Genomic DNA, 15,058 nt, shown 5'->3' on the forward strand with positions numbered 1-15,058 from the left:
TGCTGAGGGGAGTAGCAGGTGGGTCTGGAGAGGTCTGCCACGCCATGTGGGTCAGCTCCCTGGCTGGGGATCGAACTCATGCTGTATTGGCTTCACAGAGCTTCATAATGTGGTGCTTTAAACCCGTTGCACCACCAGGGAGAGCCCGGACTAAATGTTTTTTACATGCTTGTTAATCTTTGTAGCTGGGTAGTATTATTTCAGCTTTACTTCTTACCTGTACGTGATCTTTGTATAAAGATGCATATAGTTCCTGTCCTCTCCTTCTGTTGTTTTCAATACATGACACAAAATCCTGGAGGAGAGAGAAAACATGTCACAGTTCCATGACAGTTGTGATTTTAGATATGAACTTCTCTACCCTGAACAACTGTCAGAGGAAATAATGGTTATAAGATTTGTTGGTGAAATCAATCTCAATCTCATGAATAAAGACTTTATGTATGCTAATACACTCCCATAAACACTCAAATGTTTAGGTTACTCTCACTTCCAGCTATGATGAGTTAGATGAATACAAGATATATCTTCCTCCCAAGAATAACAAGAAAGCTAGGTTTAGATAATCTGCCTTACACAGCAGAGTGCTACTGAGGATGAACCAATGATATATGCAATAAGCTGGATGAATCTGCACAGAATTACACTAAGTGATAAAATATAATCATAAAATGTCACATACTGTGATTCCACTCAATATTTTGAAATAACAGAATTATAGAAATAGTAAAAAAGATTAGTGGCTGTGAGAGGTTAAGTTGCAGGGATAGGAAGGGACATGAAACAACATGAGGGTTCCTGTAGTGAACTAATTGTGAAGTATAGTTTTGCAAGATACCATGGGGAAAGCGGTACATGAACTCTCTCTTATTATTTCTTAAAACTGCATGTAACCCTACAATTCTAAAAATAAATTGTTTCACTTTCAAAAAGTCTTTGAGGGTTTTGTATTTACTATTCAAATATTCATAACTAGAATATACAAACTACTATCCATCATAAGAAAAAAACAGAAAATCATCAACATTTTTAAAAAGAAAAAAACTAAGTAGTTCATTAAAAAGGATGCCTAAATATACATATGAAAAAGTGGTCAACTTCATGTATTATCTTGAGAATACAAATTAAAATATATAAAACTATGCAGCTATTAAAAATTTAAATCTTGCCATTCATAACAACATGAATGGAGCTGTCAGAGATTATACTAAACAAAGTCAGAAGAAGCACAAATGCAAGATGGTTTCACTTATATGTGGAATTTTAAAAATATACATCTTTAGTGGGCAAGTAATATCATGCTTTGATTATTAAAGAAACTAGAATTCTCTTACATTGCTAATTAATACAACCATTTTGTAATATTCTTTGGTAAAATCTTAAAAGGTGAATTAAATATATGCATACCCAGTCATCAGCAATTTTATTCATAAATATATACCAAACTAAATATTCCCAAGTATATCTGTGTTCCAAAAGGTAATTGAAAGAATGTTTAGAACAGTAGAGCTTAAAATAGTTCCAAACTAGGAACAATGCAATGTCTATTTTCCAGTAATAGACTGGTAAGTAAATTGTATAGTCTGGACAATATATTCAATAGTCTATAGTGATGATTCTTAAATGATGGTCCATGACACCCACAAGTTCCTGAGAACAGGAACTCAAACCCATATAAAATACTAGGACATCTTCCTTTCTTTTCACTATGCTGACATTTGCACTAATCACTCACAAGCAATGATGAGTAAAATTAGTGTAAAAGCCCAAACCAAGTCAGTGGCGCAAACTGCACAGTAGTCATCGTACGTGTGCTCACCACCAGGGGTTCAAACAGGATTAAAACAACACCTTTTTGCTTAAGGATGTCATTGGTGAAACAATACAAATAATTAATTTTCTAAGTCTGACTTTAAGTACAGTCTTTATAAGATGGGAAGTGAGCATAAAGCACTATAGAATGCCAAAACCCACATTTCAGGGAAAAGCACTCAAATAAATGTGAGAGTTGTTTGCTATACAAGTTGCTTTCTGTGATAGAAAATCATTTCTTATGAGAAATAACTGATAAAGTTACTGTTATTAAGATAAGTATTTATCAGATAGTTTCTTGAAAATGAACAAAATGAATCTGCCATCTCCAATAAAACAGATGGTGGTATTTGTTGCTAGAGATAAAATTTGAGCTTTCAGGCAAATACCAGAATGTTGGAAAACATATGTATCTCCCTCCATGAACCTGACTGTTTCTCAGCAGATGAAGATTTTTTTGATAAGACTGGAGGTGATATAAACATGTTTTTTCCATATTAGATTATCAAACATGACAACATTTAGGAGATCCCTAATGCAGGGAACAAATGTTCTCAATGCATGCTACATGCATGTTCCAAAATCATGTAAGCCTTAAAATGTTCAAAGTACGAGACAGGAGCCCAGAGAGCTGAAGTGGAGGACGGAAGTGGGCTGGTGATGGGCACGCTGTGATGACATTCACTGAAGGATGTGAACCTATACCTTTAAATCACATATGGTCTGTAAGCCAGTGCTGTCTCAATTAAAAAAAAAAAAAAAAGTGCAAGCTAAAGCAATACTTTTTCATGTAACAGAGTTCAAAAACCCCACTGATTAAGATTCTAAGTAATTTGCAAGGAATTACTATTTGTTGAGTTTTGGTGTAGAATATAATTTTTTGAAAAGGATTTTAAACTACTCCTCAATCACAAATCTGTGAGAGGGAAGAAAAAACAATAAAGTCATCACAGTTTAAATAAAAAAACAGGTGTGAGAATCCAGTTGTTTCCTACTAAGCCAGGTATATATTAAAGCAATTTGTAAAACATAAAAGAGGAATCCTCTTTTCACATTTTTTGAAAAGTATAACTCATTCATTATAAAATGCAATTTATGTTACACATAATGATTTCAAAGAACCATTTTTTAAATTCTGGTTAATTTATGGTAAGGTAAATATCAATAGGTATAATAATATACATTTAAAAAAAAAAAAACTCTTTGGAATTCTAAAGAGGGAAAAGGAGTCCTGAGACCAAAAGGTTTGAAAACTGTTGTCTTATTTCTATGAAAATAAATTTTTCATGCAATGAAAAATTTCACAAATATAGTTTGGAGTAAAAAAAAAGGCAGAAATAAGATTATTGCTATGTTTGTATATTTATATAAAAGTAAAAATGTGGAAAACAAATTTATGATAATAATGGGCAGAAAAGTAGCTGGTTTACAGAGACATTTTGCGGGGGTGGAGTGGGGAATGGGATCAAAAACGGGGGGGTGGGGAGGGAAGTGCACGGGATTATGGTGATGGCACACGGGTGACTTGGTGATGGGAAACCCACAGGGATTACAATTGAGATGGAAAAAAAATGTACAAAATGATGTAAAAATAAACTGTTATTAAAAAAAAATGTAGCTGGTTTACCAGCAACTGGAAAGGGACATGGAGTGGGGGTCCTTCTGGGTTGTCACTGATGTTTTGTTTTTCAATCTGGGTGGTGGTCACACGTTCAGTCAAAATTCTTGAATCTGTAATTTGAACACTTAGTTCTTTGTTAAACTCAATAAAATACAAAGTGAATTATCAACAAACATGAAAACAATGTAATTTTAAAACACTAGTTACTCTCTTGGAGAAAAGGGAATAACATGATTTCTTTCTTTTTCATTTCTTTCCCCTTTCTTTGTTTATAAAATTTTCCTTAATATTGTGGTTGCATATTTATACAATTCTATAAGTAAAGCAATCAGGATAAGCATCACAAGTGACATAAAATGCTGACAAATTTGACTAATTTTACATCTAAGGCAAAAGCCCAGGCTTCTTTATAATATGGTGCTTTGGAGACATGTAGCAGAAGAGAACTCTTGGGGAGTCCATGAACACAACACAGCTCTTGTCAAATAGCAAATAGCTCTTGTATGGGTGGACCCAGGGGATTAAATATGACCAGGGAGATTCAGGCTGGCAGACTTCAGCAAGCTCTATGAAAGGATTTTCAGTAGAGAGGGGAAGGCTGCCAAGCAGAGACAGGTCACTGACAAAGGTTTAGAGAAAAGAGAAGGGGTAAGATAAGCAGCCCATGTGGAAACTCAACCCGGGCAAGGAAAGAGGTTCCTCGTGGTCAGCAGCTGGAGGGAAGGACTTGAGGATGGAGCAGATGTCTAAGAATTTGAAATCGGGACACTGGAGAGTGAAGTGGATCACGCCTGATGATGGTTTTCAGGGTAGCAGAGGATGCAGTCTAGTCCTTTGAGGGCTGAGTAGAGTCTGCAACTGAATGCTGGAGGTTTGGAATTGTGCATTGGGAGGATGGGGAGGGGACTGATCCAGGGCACATTATCAGGGTATTGATAATCCAAATATTTGTTATTCCTTGAGCTGTTCTTTCAACGTTGCATTTAACTTACTGATGTGCGCACAGCACTTTACAAATAGCCAAGGGGTTTCCCTATGCAATATCACATTGGAGCCTTAACTTCTTGACATATCTATATTATGATTATTCCCATTTTATAGAGGAGTTAGTTAAGTGAGGACAAGTGGGAAGCAGTGACTTCATCAATACAGGAAATGCACTGAAAGATGAGTCCTTGAATTCTGCTGCTACGTGCATATCATCTCTTCCACCCTATTCATTTCCACAGCGCTAAGCAAACGTTACTTTCCCTTTGGCTTTTGAGAGTTTTCATGACCTGGAAAGTTGTCTCACCCGGGAATGGAAACAGGAAGAAGGTGATTTGGTTCATTCAAGGGCGAATGCCCATCTGCCTGGACAGCAGTGAATGTGGCACACTGGTCAGGGACGAATTCAGAGCAGAGCTCTGCATCACTTATTGGAGCTAAATAGCCTTTGCTTAGCAACTGTGCATTAAAGAGTTTGAGAACCTATGAAGTAGAACAAAGGACACCCAAAGGCTGTTTGGAGATTTGAGGGAAAGCAGATCTGGTTTAAAGAGCTGGTGCCTGCTCTCCCAGGGCCTCCTTAGGAAAGGGTTTGGCTTCATCCCACAGATCAGATCTTAAAGTGGGACAGATGATATGGAGGGTCACCTCTAAGAGAGCTGAGCACGGATTGTGGTGCCCACCTTTGCCAGGGGCGCCCCTGGGGCTGGCCAGCTGCTGGTGACCCTCCTATCTAAGTTGTCCCATAGGAAGCGCCTGCTGCCCGCTGATGATTGTCATTACACTTGTTTGTTTAAAGCCTCATTAGTCTTGTAATCACATGTGCACGGCCTTACAAAATTGAAAAGGACCAACAAGTGAATGCAGCAGCTCAGAAACTTGGTGCCAGATCACGGTCACAGGTCCTGGCCTTTCTAGCCATCCATCAAACGCCAGGTCTGGGACTAAAGTCAGTAATGAAGAATGCCACATCTTCATCTGCACAATCTCTATCACCGCTGACACTCTATGCATCTGATTTTAATCCTCTGCCTCACTATTTTCACTGCTACTAATTTATCCCAAGGAAATCATAAGCTAAATGCACAAATATATATCTGCCATGCACCATCGTATTTACAGCAGCACTAAAGGAAACAATTCATATGGCAGTCCTGAACAATAAGAGGAAAGTCTATGAAAAAGTATTCAAAAATAAAGAGCCCATTAAAAAGCAAAGAAAAGCTCACCGCCCTCCCACCAAAGCCCCATCGCGGAAGGCGTTGGAGTGCGAATCACTGCTGTCTCTGTCGGTGCAGTGCTAATTCGTCCTCCAAGTACGATTCTCATGTTTAAAGACAAATATTTTATAGTGAACCTTGGCTTGTATTTGTCAATTGCTTCTCAACAAAGACATACTATTTGAGCTCCCCAAAGGGTAGAAAAGCCACCTCTGGGTATACAGGATGGCACAGAAAATTGAGACTAGTGTTGATACCTTGATTCTCTTCTGGTGAATAGAATTGAAAACCTATAAAGTGAGATTTCATAGCAGGCATTTTAAAAATAGTTTTTAAAATTCCCAAATACACATTAGTAATTCCCTAAAGGAAAAAGCAGCAACCGTGTTGTTTGATTTTGGCATCAAGTCTAGATTTCTTAGTATCTGACTTTCTCTGGCTGAAGTGCCAGGTTCAACTTAAACTCAGATGACTGCTCACAGAGGCTTAAGTGAAAATGTGCATGTGGAAGCCAGTTCCTCCCCCACAGCCCACATACTCTCACTGGTCACTCTCATTGGTCACACTGGTCATTGGTGGCCACTGCCCCTCCAGCTAAGAGGATGAGGGGTTTGATTCATGACATCCTGTGGTCAGGTGGTGGTGAGCAGCCCAAGAAGGGAGAAAGCCTCTATGGGAGCCCTCGGAGTTATCATGTAACCGTAATTGTTACAAATGCCCTCCTTCCCCAGCCTGCCTCCTCAGGCTCCCACAACATGCAAATGCCAAGGAGACAATGCTCAGATGCCAGCGACTGGGTTCCCTGCAGCCCCCTCCCTGTCATCAGTATCTTTTTTTTTAAGGTTTTTTTTTATTTATGCATACAAGAACTGGGGTACAGGCCAGAGGTGCAGGGGATGAGAGGATTCACCAGAGACAGAGTGGAGAGCAGAACAGACAGACCTCCTGAAATACAATACTGAGGGGAGCAGCGGGCAAGACAGATGTGGTCTGCTGTGCCATTGTGGGTCACCTCCCTGGTGGGGAACTGAACTTACGCTGCAGCAGCTGCGGATTGCTTCACAGTGCTGGGCTCTAACCAGCAGCACCACCAGAGAGGGCCTGTAATCAGCAGTATCTTACAGACATTGCCCATCTCTGACCCTAGGGGCTAGGAAATGAAGGCAACACTAAAGCTGAGAAACAGGAATGAAGCTCATATGCCCCATCACTTCTCTGAACCAAATTCTCCAAGCTGGTCATTCCCAGCTGGAGTTAAACACTCCACGTGGTCAGGATTAATGAGACCAGACAGGGCCAGCTGACAAGACTTCGAGGTCTGTGAAGGACAGGACTGGGGAGCTGGCCGCTCTGGCCTGTGCTCCCACTGCTATTTTACTATGTGAAATTCAGTACTTTTCTGCTTGTGCAATGTGCAAGGGACAGGTTCCCTATATAGATTCCTATTAGAACTTTTGCATCTCAGATTGATGTATGAAATTGAAATCCTGAAGTGGAGACCCGGTTTTAGTTAGTTGATACAGGCAGTTGATGACAAAACGATTAAACCCCATCCCTGTTTGTCAGTGTAATATCGGTACAATCACCCAGAAGCAGCGGCAGTGTGTGCCCCATGACAGAATGGCCTGAGTTTTGTATCAAGCCGTGGTCATGGCCGAGGGGTCTTGGGGGGATATCTATTTGAACAACTCAGGCCAGCAAGTGCTCTTTTCTCTGAGTGCCCAGATAATTGCACTCTTCTCTGCTATGGAGACACAGTCCCTGGATTCTTAATAAATGTCAAGCAATACCAGAGTAATAATCATATTTCCAGCAATAATGACAAACAACTGGTGCTCAGAGTGGGCGAAGAGGGACCAGATCACCACAGCACAATTCATCTCTTGTTAAATTCACTCACATATTAATTTCTAAGATGAACGGTGGTTTCTAATTTGTCTGTTTTGAACTGTGATGGTTTTATTAAATTCAATCGTCATGAGTACATGAGAATGACTACTTAAAAAAACAACAACAACACTCCTGTGTAGTAAAGAGTGAAAGCTTTAAAACCGCAGGTATGGGACCTTCTCAAGGACACCCCCCCTTTTATCTGCCTTCTTGGGGGTCAATGTCACATGAAGCTCAGACAGAGGGTGACTATCGCCACGTTAACCTGAACTCCCTGTGTTTCTTGTCTGCCTTGTTCACACAGGTAGGGCCCATGAAGATGCACACCATCTTGGGCAGAGGCAGGATGATGGATCTGGGAACGGCCTAGTGGAGAGGTGAATGTGCACATCTACCCTGAGGGGGATACAGCTCGAGGAAACATCTGCCCCTGCACATGCATTGAGACTTGAGGTGCTGTTATGGTCTAAGTTGTATCCCCTTTATATGTTGAAACTCTAATTCCTGGTACCTGAGATGGGTGTTTGAAAGGTGAAGAGAGGTTAACTGAGACTGTTAGAGGGCCCCTAATCCATTTATGTGGGTGTCCCATTAAAAAGGGAGAGGTACCAGGGGGTGCTTACAGGGAGAAGACAGACAGTCTCCTACAAACCAAAAAGAGTACTTCTCAGCCAACCAAACCCGCCAACACCTTGCTTCCCCACAGGTGGGGCTGTGTGAAGCAACCCTGGCAAATAAATAGCTTCCTCCACTCCAAACAATGCCTCCTAGAAGGGGCAGCCTGCACACTCAATTCACACTGCAAAGAGAGATAATAGCTGGGGACTAGAGCTTATTGGGAGGGCTCTTTCTTTAGGTATCAAGAAGAGTCAGAGTCATTGCGACCAAAATTTATGTCCATTACTATCCACCCCCAGAGAAGAACCCTCCCTTGACCCAAGTTCTCAGGATGATACTGGTCCATACCAGGAGCTCCTGGGGGCCACTCTGGCCAAATCTTTGCCTTAAGGGCTGCCAAGGACACCTGTTCCCCTTGAGGGTCTTGGGGACCATGCCAGGACACTCAGTGTACAGGGTTCCATGTGGCTCCTGTGTAACTTAATCACTGCGATCCCTCCCCCAGCCCTACCCCACCCCACAAGGCTGGGGCCTCACAGGTGTGGCCATTGTGAGAAAAAAAAAGATAGAACTGGCTTCTTGTCCACAATCTTTTTTCCAGAGCTTCAGGGCCTGCTCTCACCCAGGCCCTGTGCTTGCCTGAGGGCCTTAAAAAAAAAAAAAAAAAAAAAAAAAAAAAAAAAAAAAAAAAAAACAGGCCTTGGCATCCAGGACCTTAAAATCTTATCAGGGAAGATTAAATTAATATCCCTTGGAGGAGGCTGCTGCAGCCATACAGAGTCCCGACCAGACTGAAAAGGGCTCTGAGGACTTTCACAAGAGGCAGCGTTATTAAAGTTCAGGAGACATAGCTGGTCTTATAGAAGAGGAGATTCTTCCAAGCAGATGGAACCACATTTGCCCAAGGACAGAGATGCAAAATAAGGTGTGAAAAAATATGAGAGGGTATCTGGTTGTAATGAAGGTTGTGCAAGACTGAGGTAAGGGATGAATCTGGAAAGCTGGGAGGGTCAGGCTTCTTAGCCCACAGTAATGGGCCCAATCCTCACCCTGGACAGAGTAGGTGCACTAGTTTTTGATCACAGATATGACATGAGCTGATATAATCTTTAAAAGAAAAAACTCATGTTGAAGGGCATGAAAGTGTGCTGGGACACAGGAATCTGCTGGGCAGGGTCCATCTGGCAGAGCATAATTTATGGGTAAGGATTAAATGAATAACTGTCTTGCCTCCCAGAAAGCTTGGTTACAGCGTAGATGCTTGGCCTATTTATGACCATACTCCCTAGAAATTGACTTTCATTTTTTATTATTATTTTTCCTGATCTTATTTTTTTTTTTATCACATGCATCCTCATCTGAAGGCACCATAAATCCTCTAGGGAATGAATCAGAATAAATAAACACTGAAATTAAGTTAGGCTACACTGAATGTGATACTCCAGCAGCCAACTCATGAGGTAGATGATCACAAGTAGATCACCGGGCATGGAGGACTCCTCACCACCAATATTACCTCACATCCTTCCTCCTCTGTCTGAGCTCAAGCTCCTTCAAGAAGCCTGACAAGGCCTGCTTTGAGCCCCATACCTTTTGTTACATCGTAATTAGTTCACCCACCTAGACAGTGAGACTCACACATCAGGGGCTATGCCTTTCTTATCAGTATTCTGGCCTTCTCCCAAGGATCTGGATTTGGTAGGAAATCACTGAGTTATGTGTGTACTATTGAAGAAGACAGTGTTCACATCACAGCAGAGATGAGTGTTTGCAGATGAAAGATGGTGATACAGAAGTAGATACAGATGGAGTCAGAAACACAGACATATTTTCTGAAGCTGCCAGGACACTTGGGATGGCACTGGGCTGCTGGCTCCTGCTGGCCTGCGGCTGGTTTGACCTCTGCTCTCCAACCATCTAAAGCTTTCTGTGTTCCATTCCACCCTTGCTTTTGATACAAACTGGGTGTTTTGGGGTCATTCTCCAGGTGCTGGAGGGCTATGCCTTCCTCTTAGCTTCATTATTTCCTTGGAGATGCCTTCTAGGCCCTTCCAACCTTTGGCAATCATGAATCAGTTTCTAATAAATCCTGGATTTCCAGAAGATTATGTCAGCCAGTACTTTCCCCTCTATTCTCTTTTGTTTACAGTCTGTTTCCCCTAAAAGAGAGGCAGCATTTCATCTGTCTCCCGTGACAGGCATAGAGTAGATAACTAGGAGTCATGAATCAATTGCAAGGACCATTCTGAAGCATGCTCATTCAGTTGTACTTTTCTGTTAGTTAAGCACTTTTGTTACTCCCTTTATCATTAATGATACTAGTGGATAAATGAGTACCTGCAGACTCCCAAACCTGACTCTCACCTCCCCTGGACTGGGCTGCCATACTTCCTGCTGCTGCTCAATCTCTCCTCCACATTCATTCTCTCCTTCTTTCTTTGTCAGGCCAAAGAGCCATGTTTTCACCAACCCCCAACAATGACAACAAAGAGCAGAAAATTTCCGAAACTTCCTGTTCGGAGACTTTGGAACACTTTTTTAATTAACCAAAATGGTTTCTCATAATAGATGGGTCCCAGGGCGAGAAAGCGACTGCAACTCACGCGGCAGGCGCCTCGCGGCCGGGCTGGGAGCGGGGGGCCTGGCGGGTTGTGAATGGCAGGAGCGCCTCAGGAGGGCCCCAGACTGATTCTCCATTCCACGACCATCTGCCGTTTTATCATCTATATAGTTTGGGACACTCTGTCTTGTGAACTCTAAAGTGTTTTTGCATTGATGGATATGTTTAAATTTTAATATTCGATTTTAGAGAAATAAACAAAAACAGGTTTCCTCCATCCATAAGTCACAAAAGCATTTCCTGGGGTGATGATGCCTTCCCTCAATCACAATGTTAAATTTTGGAATGCAGGTGTACCTCACATTGTCCAATATACAAAAGGATATTCAACATACAAATATATGAACTTCAAAAAAGATTCCTCTGTATAATTAGTTTTAAAGTAAAGAACTGTCTTCATTTTTTAAAAGAACTCAACGTAGGATTCTTGCCAGCTTTCCAAATTAATTTCAAATCTGTGGTAGCTTACAAAATCTTGATAAGTATGTGTGTGTGTATGATGTCTTACTTGCCTTCTAATTAGAGAGATAAATAAATAGACTACAAGGGTTCTTTAAAGATAGGGACAATGTGTTATTCATCTCCATATTCTTAGCAAGAACGCTCTGTCTATTCAGTAAGTCCATGTGTTCTTGAATTGCACAATGACTAATGTTTTTATGCAGAAAAAATACTATGAGTTGAGCTTGAACTCCTTGTCTTCAATGACATATAGGGCATATAAACAGCCTGTTTTTGTCATAAAATTAAATATATATTAATATAGTATATTAAATATTACATATTATATTTATATATACTATATAGGTCACAGGACCAGGGCTCTGAAGAGAGACAGACAGTGTATGGGCAGTGTATATATAATATAATATATACTATATAATAATTATTTTATATAATATCATATTATTATATACTATCATATAAAGTATTATATAATAATATATTATGTTATATAATAATTATAACATTACATTATATTACATTTATATGATATTATATTTAATATAGTATATTAAATATATAATATTTTTAATTGATGGAAAGAAATTTAAAAATGAAAGGGAAAAAATCAGTCAATAACTAGCAGAAGGCAATGAGAAACTCTCCTTAATCTTTTCAGAGTAGAGGTTCTGTTTGGGGAAGTCTTGGGAAAGGAACTAAGCATCCATCCCTAGAAGCCTCTCAAAACGTGATTTAGATACAGTATACTTTCCAATGGCGACGGTTGTGACCTTACGCTGAGACTATGCTTCTGGTACAGGAACTTGCATGACTTGGTGCCTATTCTCTTGGAGAAATTTCAAGCTATGACTAGTGTCTTGGAGCCAAAAGCATTACGACTTTAACCCATTTTCCTGTAAAGAAATGGCCAAAGAGGTGAGTCTTGCTTACTCTCTGGTGGCAGATTTCATGGTGGCATGGTGCTTTTGTGGAACACAGTGACAGAGACAACCAGTGGAACCAGTTACACAAGGAGTGTGACAAGCAAAAGCAAGACCACAAAGCTAGGAATTGAAGTAAGTTACTGTGAGAATTGACTATTCACTTCATGCGGTGTGTTTTGTAGTCGTAGTAAGTCATCATATAGTGCAGAACATGTTTTAAGAATAAGCAAGAGGAAAAATCTGGAAAAATTTAACTACTAGCTGAGCTAGATTCTTGGAATGAGTTTGTCTGATGATACCCTTAGTCAGGAATCATCCAATTCTCCTCATTGGCAGCAGCGCTAGGATGGAATTCAGAGACCACGCCATACACTGTCTGTCTCTCTGCGGAGCTCTGGTCCTGTGAGGGTCAGTTTCCTCTGAATGAGGCTGCTGCTCTCTGCAGTCACCAGCAGTCACCGTGCATTGAAGCCACATCTGCCACCCCAGATATCGGGATATCTGCCCACACGTACAGTGAAGAGCAGGTAGTGGCTGAGTTTGGGTAGCCCTGACACCGATCTCTCAAGAAGACAAGGACATCTCTCTTAGGCTACTGTATTCTCAGACTGAGAAACCTGGATCCAGTACCACCTGATCTCATTCCTGGAAAAGTCACCTAAGAACAGATAGAAGAGGTTTCCCCTCCCTACACAGATGACATCAACTTGATGCTGTAATGGTCCAATGTCTCCATGCATCAGAGCCACCAAACTCACAATAAATTGCAAGCCTAAGTATGTGGGCGTTTCATGATAATTTTATCATGATTATTTAAAGAATGAAAACTTTGGGATGTTGGACATGGTAGTATTTATCTCTCATGCAAATGTCTGGGAACTCTGCAACATTTCAGAAATTATAATATAGTTCCTAACTAACAAGTTTACTGTATGTAGCACAACATGTTCATTCCAGCTATATTTCATCAGAAACCAGGGTTTGCCTAAAAAAGTAGAAATGTGAACTTGCAGCCAAGAACAGCTGGATTTGCGCCGCTTCTCTCATCCCTGTATGCTTCGGAACATATGTGTCACCTGCTCCCCTAACAAAAAGGGTCATTAAAAGATTTGCCCAAATGCCTTTAAAGGGCAGTCAGCTGGAAAATTTTTCAGAGAAAATCAGATTTTCAAAGAAGCACCTCGGTTATGACATTTTAAACATAAAAGACACAAATAAAGTAAAATTATCAAACAAGAAGAAAAGCACATGACAATAGCAAACAAACCAAGTCAACACTGTCATGGAGTGTTCTACAGTTCTCCAATCTTGCAGCAATTCAAACATCCAACAACAGATTGGCTATTTTGTATCTATCATTGGTAGCAAAATGCCTGCTTTTATCCAAGAAAAAACAAAAGTTGTGTTGCTCTAAGCAGTTTTGAAATGAATATCTGATTCAAAACTTCCCCTGTGCATATAATTGCATGCTAATTTACATTTTAATTACTTCCTAAGAAATCAGAAGCATTCATTGACAGTACAACATAATGTCAACTTCACGGTGCACTGTTGGTGGATGCTTAATGAACTTAATTAGATAATTAGTGATGTTAATTATCCTTCTATTATGAAGATAAAGATGTCTCACAAATGATGCTCTTGGTAAAGAAACATCATTAAAGGTATCAGTGTTTGCTATGTTCATTTACTTCTATTTTTCAAGCTCCTGTAACAAGCATGTGTGATAAGGCTAGAAACATTGAAGACGTCCTTAAAATGGAAAAAAGAAAGCCATGTTTTCCATCAGCTCCTCTGTCCTTACCCCTTATTTTGGATACTAACGCTGCTGTTGGTGATGCAGCTGTTCTCTCAAGCCAACTGTGTTGAGTGCAGAGTTTCTTGTTCAGAGGAAGCGCTTCCATACATTTCTTAGTCATGTGATATGTGTGTTCTAACTGTAAAACACTTTAAAGAAGTGTGTGGGGTGTGTGTGTAAAGAAGAAAAATGAGAGCAAGGGCTCCAGCTGAGTGCAAGATTGCCGGGAAGAAAGCCTAAATGGTTAATTCCCTTCCTATTGCCCCACGTTGGCTGAATTTCCAAGACCCCACAGTGGCACATCCTGCCTCTGTCAACAGGCAGGAAAACCTGTTCTGGGTGTGGTGTTGGAGCACAGCTGCCTAAAAGACCAAATGCTACAATACACAATACCTGGACTTCCAAATATCTTAAAGAGATTTGAGGCTGGATCCTATGCGTTTTCCTCTTGTTTGCCTCCAACTACCATGATCCCAAAACATAAAAGGAGCCTTTCCTGGAAAGAGTTCTAGCCTAGACATACCCTGAAGAGCTCAGAGTCTATGTTAACAGAATTATCTTTAGGGTCAGTAATCTCAGAAAAGCATCAGGAGAAAGTAAGTCACTGGTAGACTTGCCCATCACAATTAAGAAAACCAAGATTGCTTTTAGCCGAAGGTCTTACTCAGTAACACTGCTGGCACTGGTAGAGCGACCTTTACTTCTCAGTCTTTAAAGTTATACATTTCTCTGTTTTTGAATGATTTTATTCTGCTAACAGTCACCTTTCATTGCTTTAGCCAACCACCCCACACAACTGGCTTTTCCAACAACACAGTCTTGTACAAGATTTCTCATTAAGTTCATGATTTTAGGCCTTTTGAATCTTCTTCTATTTTCTGTGGTTTTCAATGATCTTGTCCCTGCTCCTTCCTCAATAAGGGGAAACAGGCTGCCCTCTCTGCCATTCGTGTGATCAATATTTCCCCTATGTCTTCTGATCTTTCATTTTTAAAATCCTGCTGTATCTCACTTAGGCTACCTACTTCAAAATGTCTTTTAAAGGTATATTCACCTCTTTCATGTTTGCCCACAAACATCACATGGAATTTCTGACAGAGTTAA

General features: G+C 40.4%; 1 protein-coding gene across 1 annotated transcript in view; it reads right to left on the reverse strand.

The window, feature by feature from the left end:
* The window catches only part of WDFY4 (WDFY family member 4), a 197,140-nt gene that overhangs the window by 86,090 nt on the left and 95,992 nt on the right, over nucleotides 1-15,058 (reverse strand). The window contains exon 39 of the mRNA XM_004680667.2: nucleotides 218-295. Within this exon, the coding sequence (XP_004680724.1) occupies nucleotides 218-295 (78 nt within the window). The remainder of the gene's footprint in view (nucleotides 1-217; nucleotides 296-15,058) is intronic.

The sequence above is a fragment of the Condylura cristata genome, unplaced genomic scaffold (genome assembly GCF_000260355.1).
Source record: "Condylura cristata isolate star-nosed mole 26May11 unplaced genomic scaffold, ConCri1.0 scaffold00011, whole genome shotgun sequence".
Lineage (NCBI taxonomy): Eukaryota > Metazoa > Chordata > Mammalia > Eulipotyphla > Talpidae > Condylura > Condylura cristata.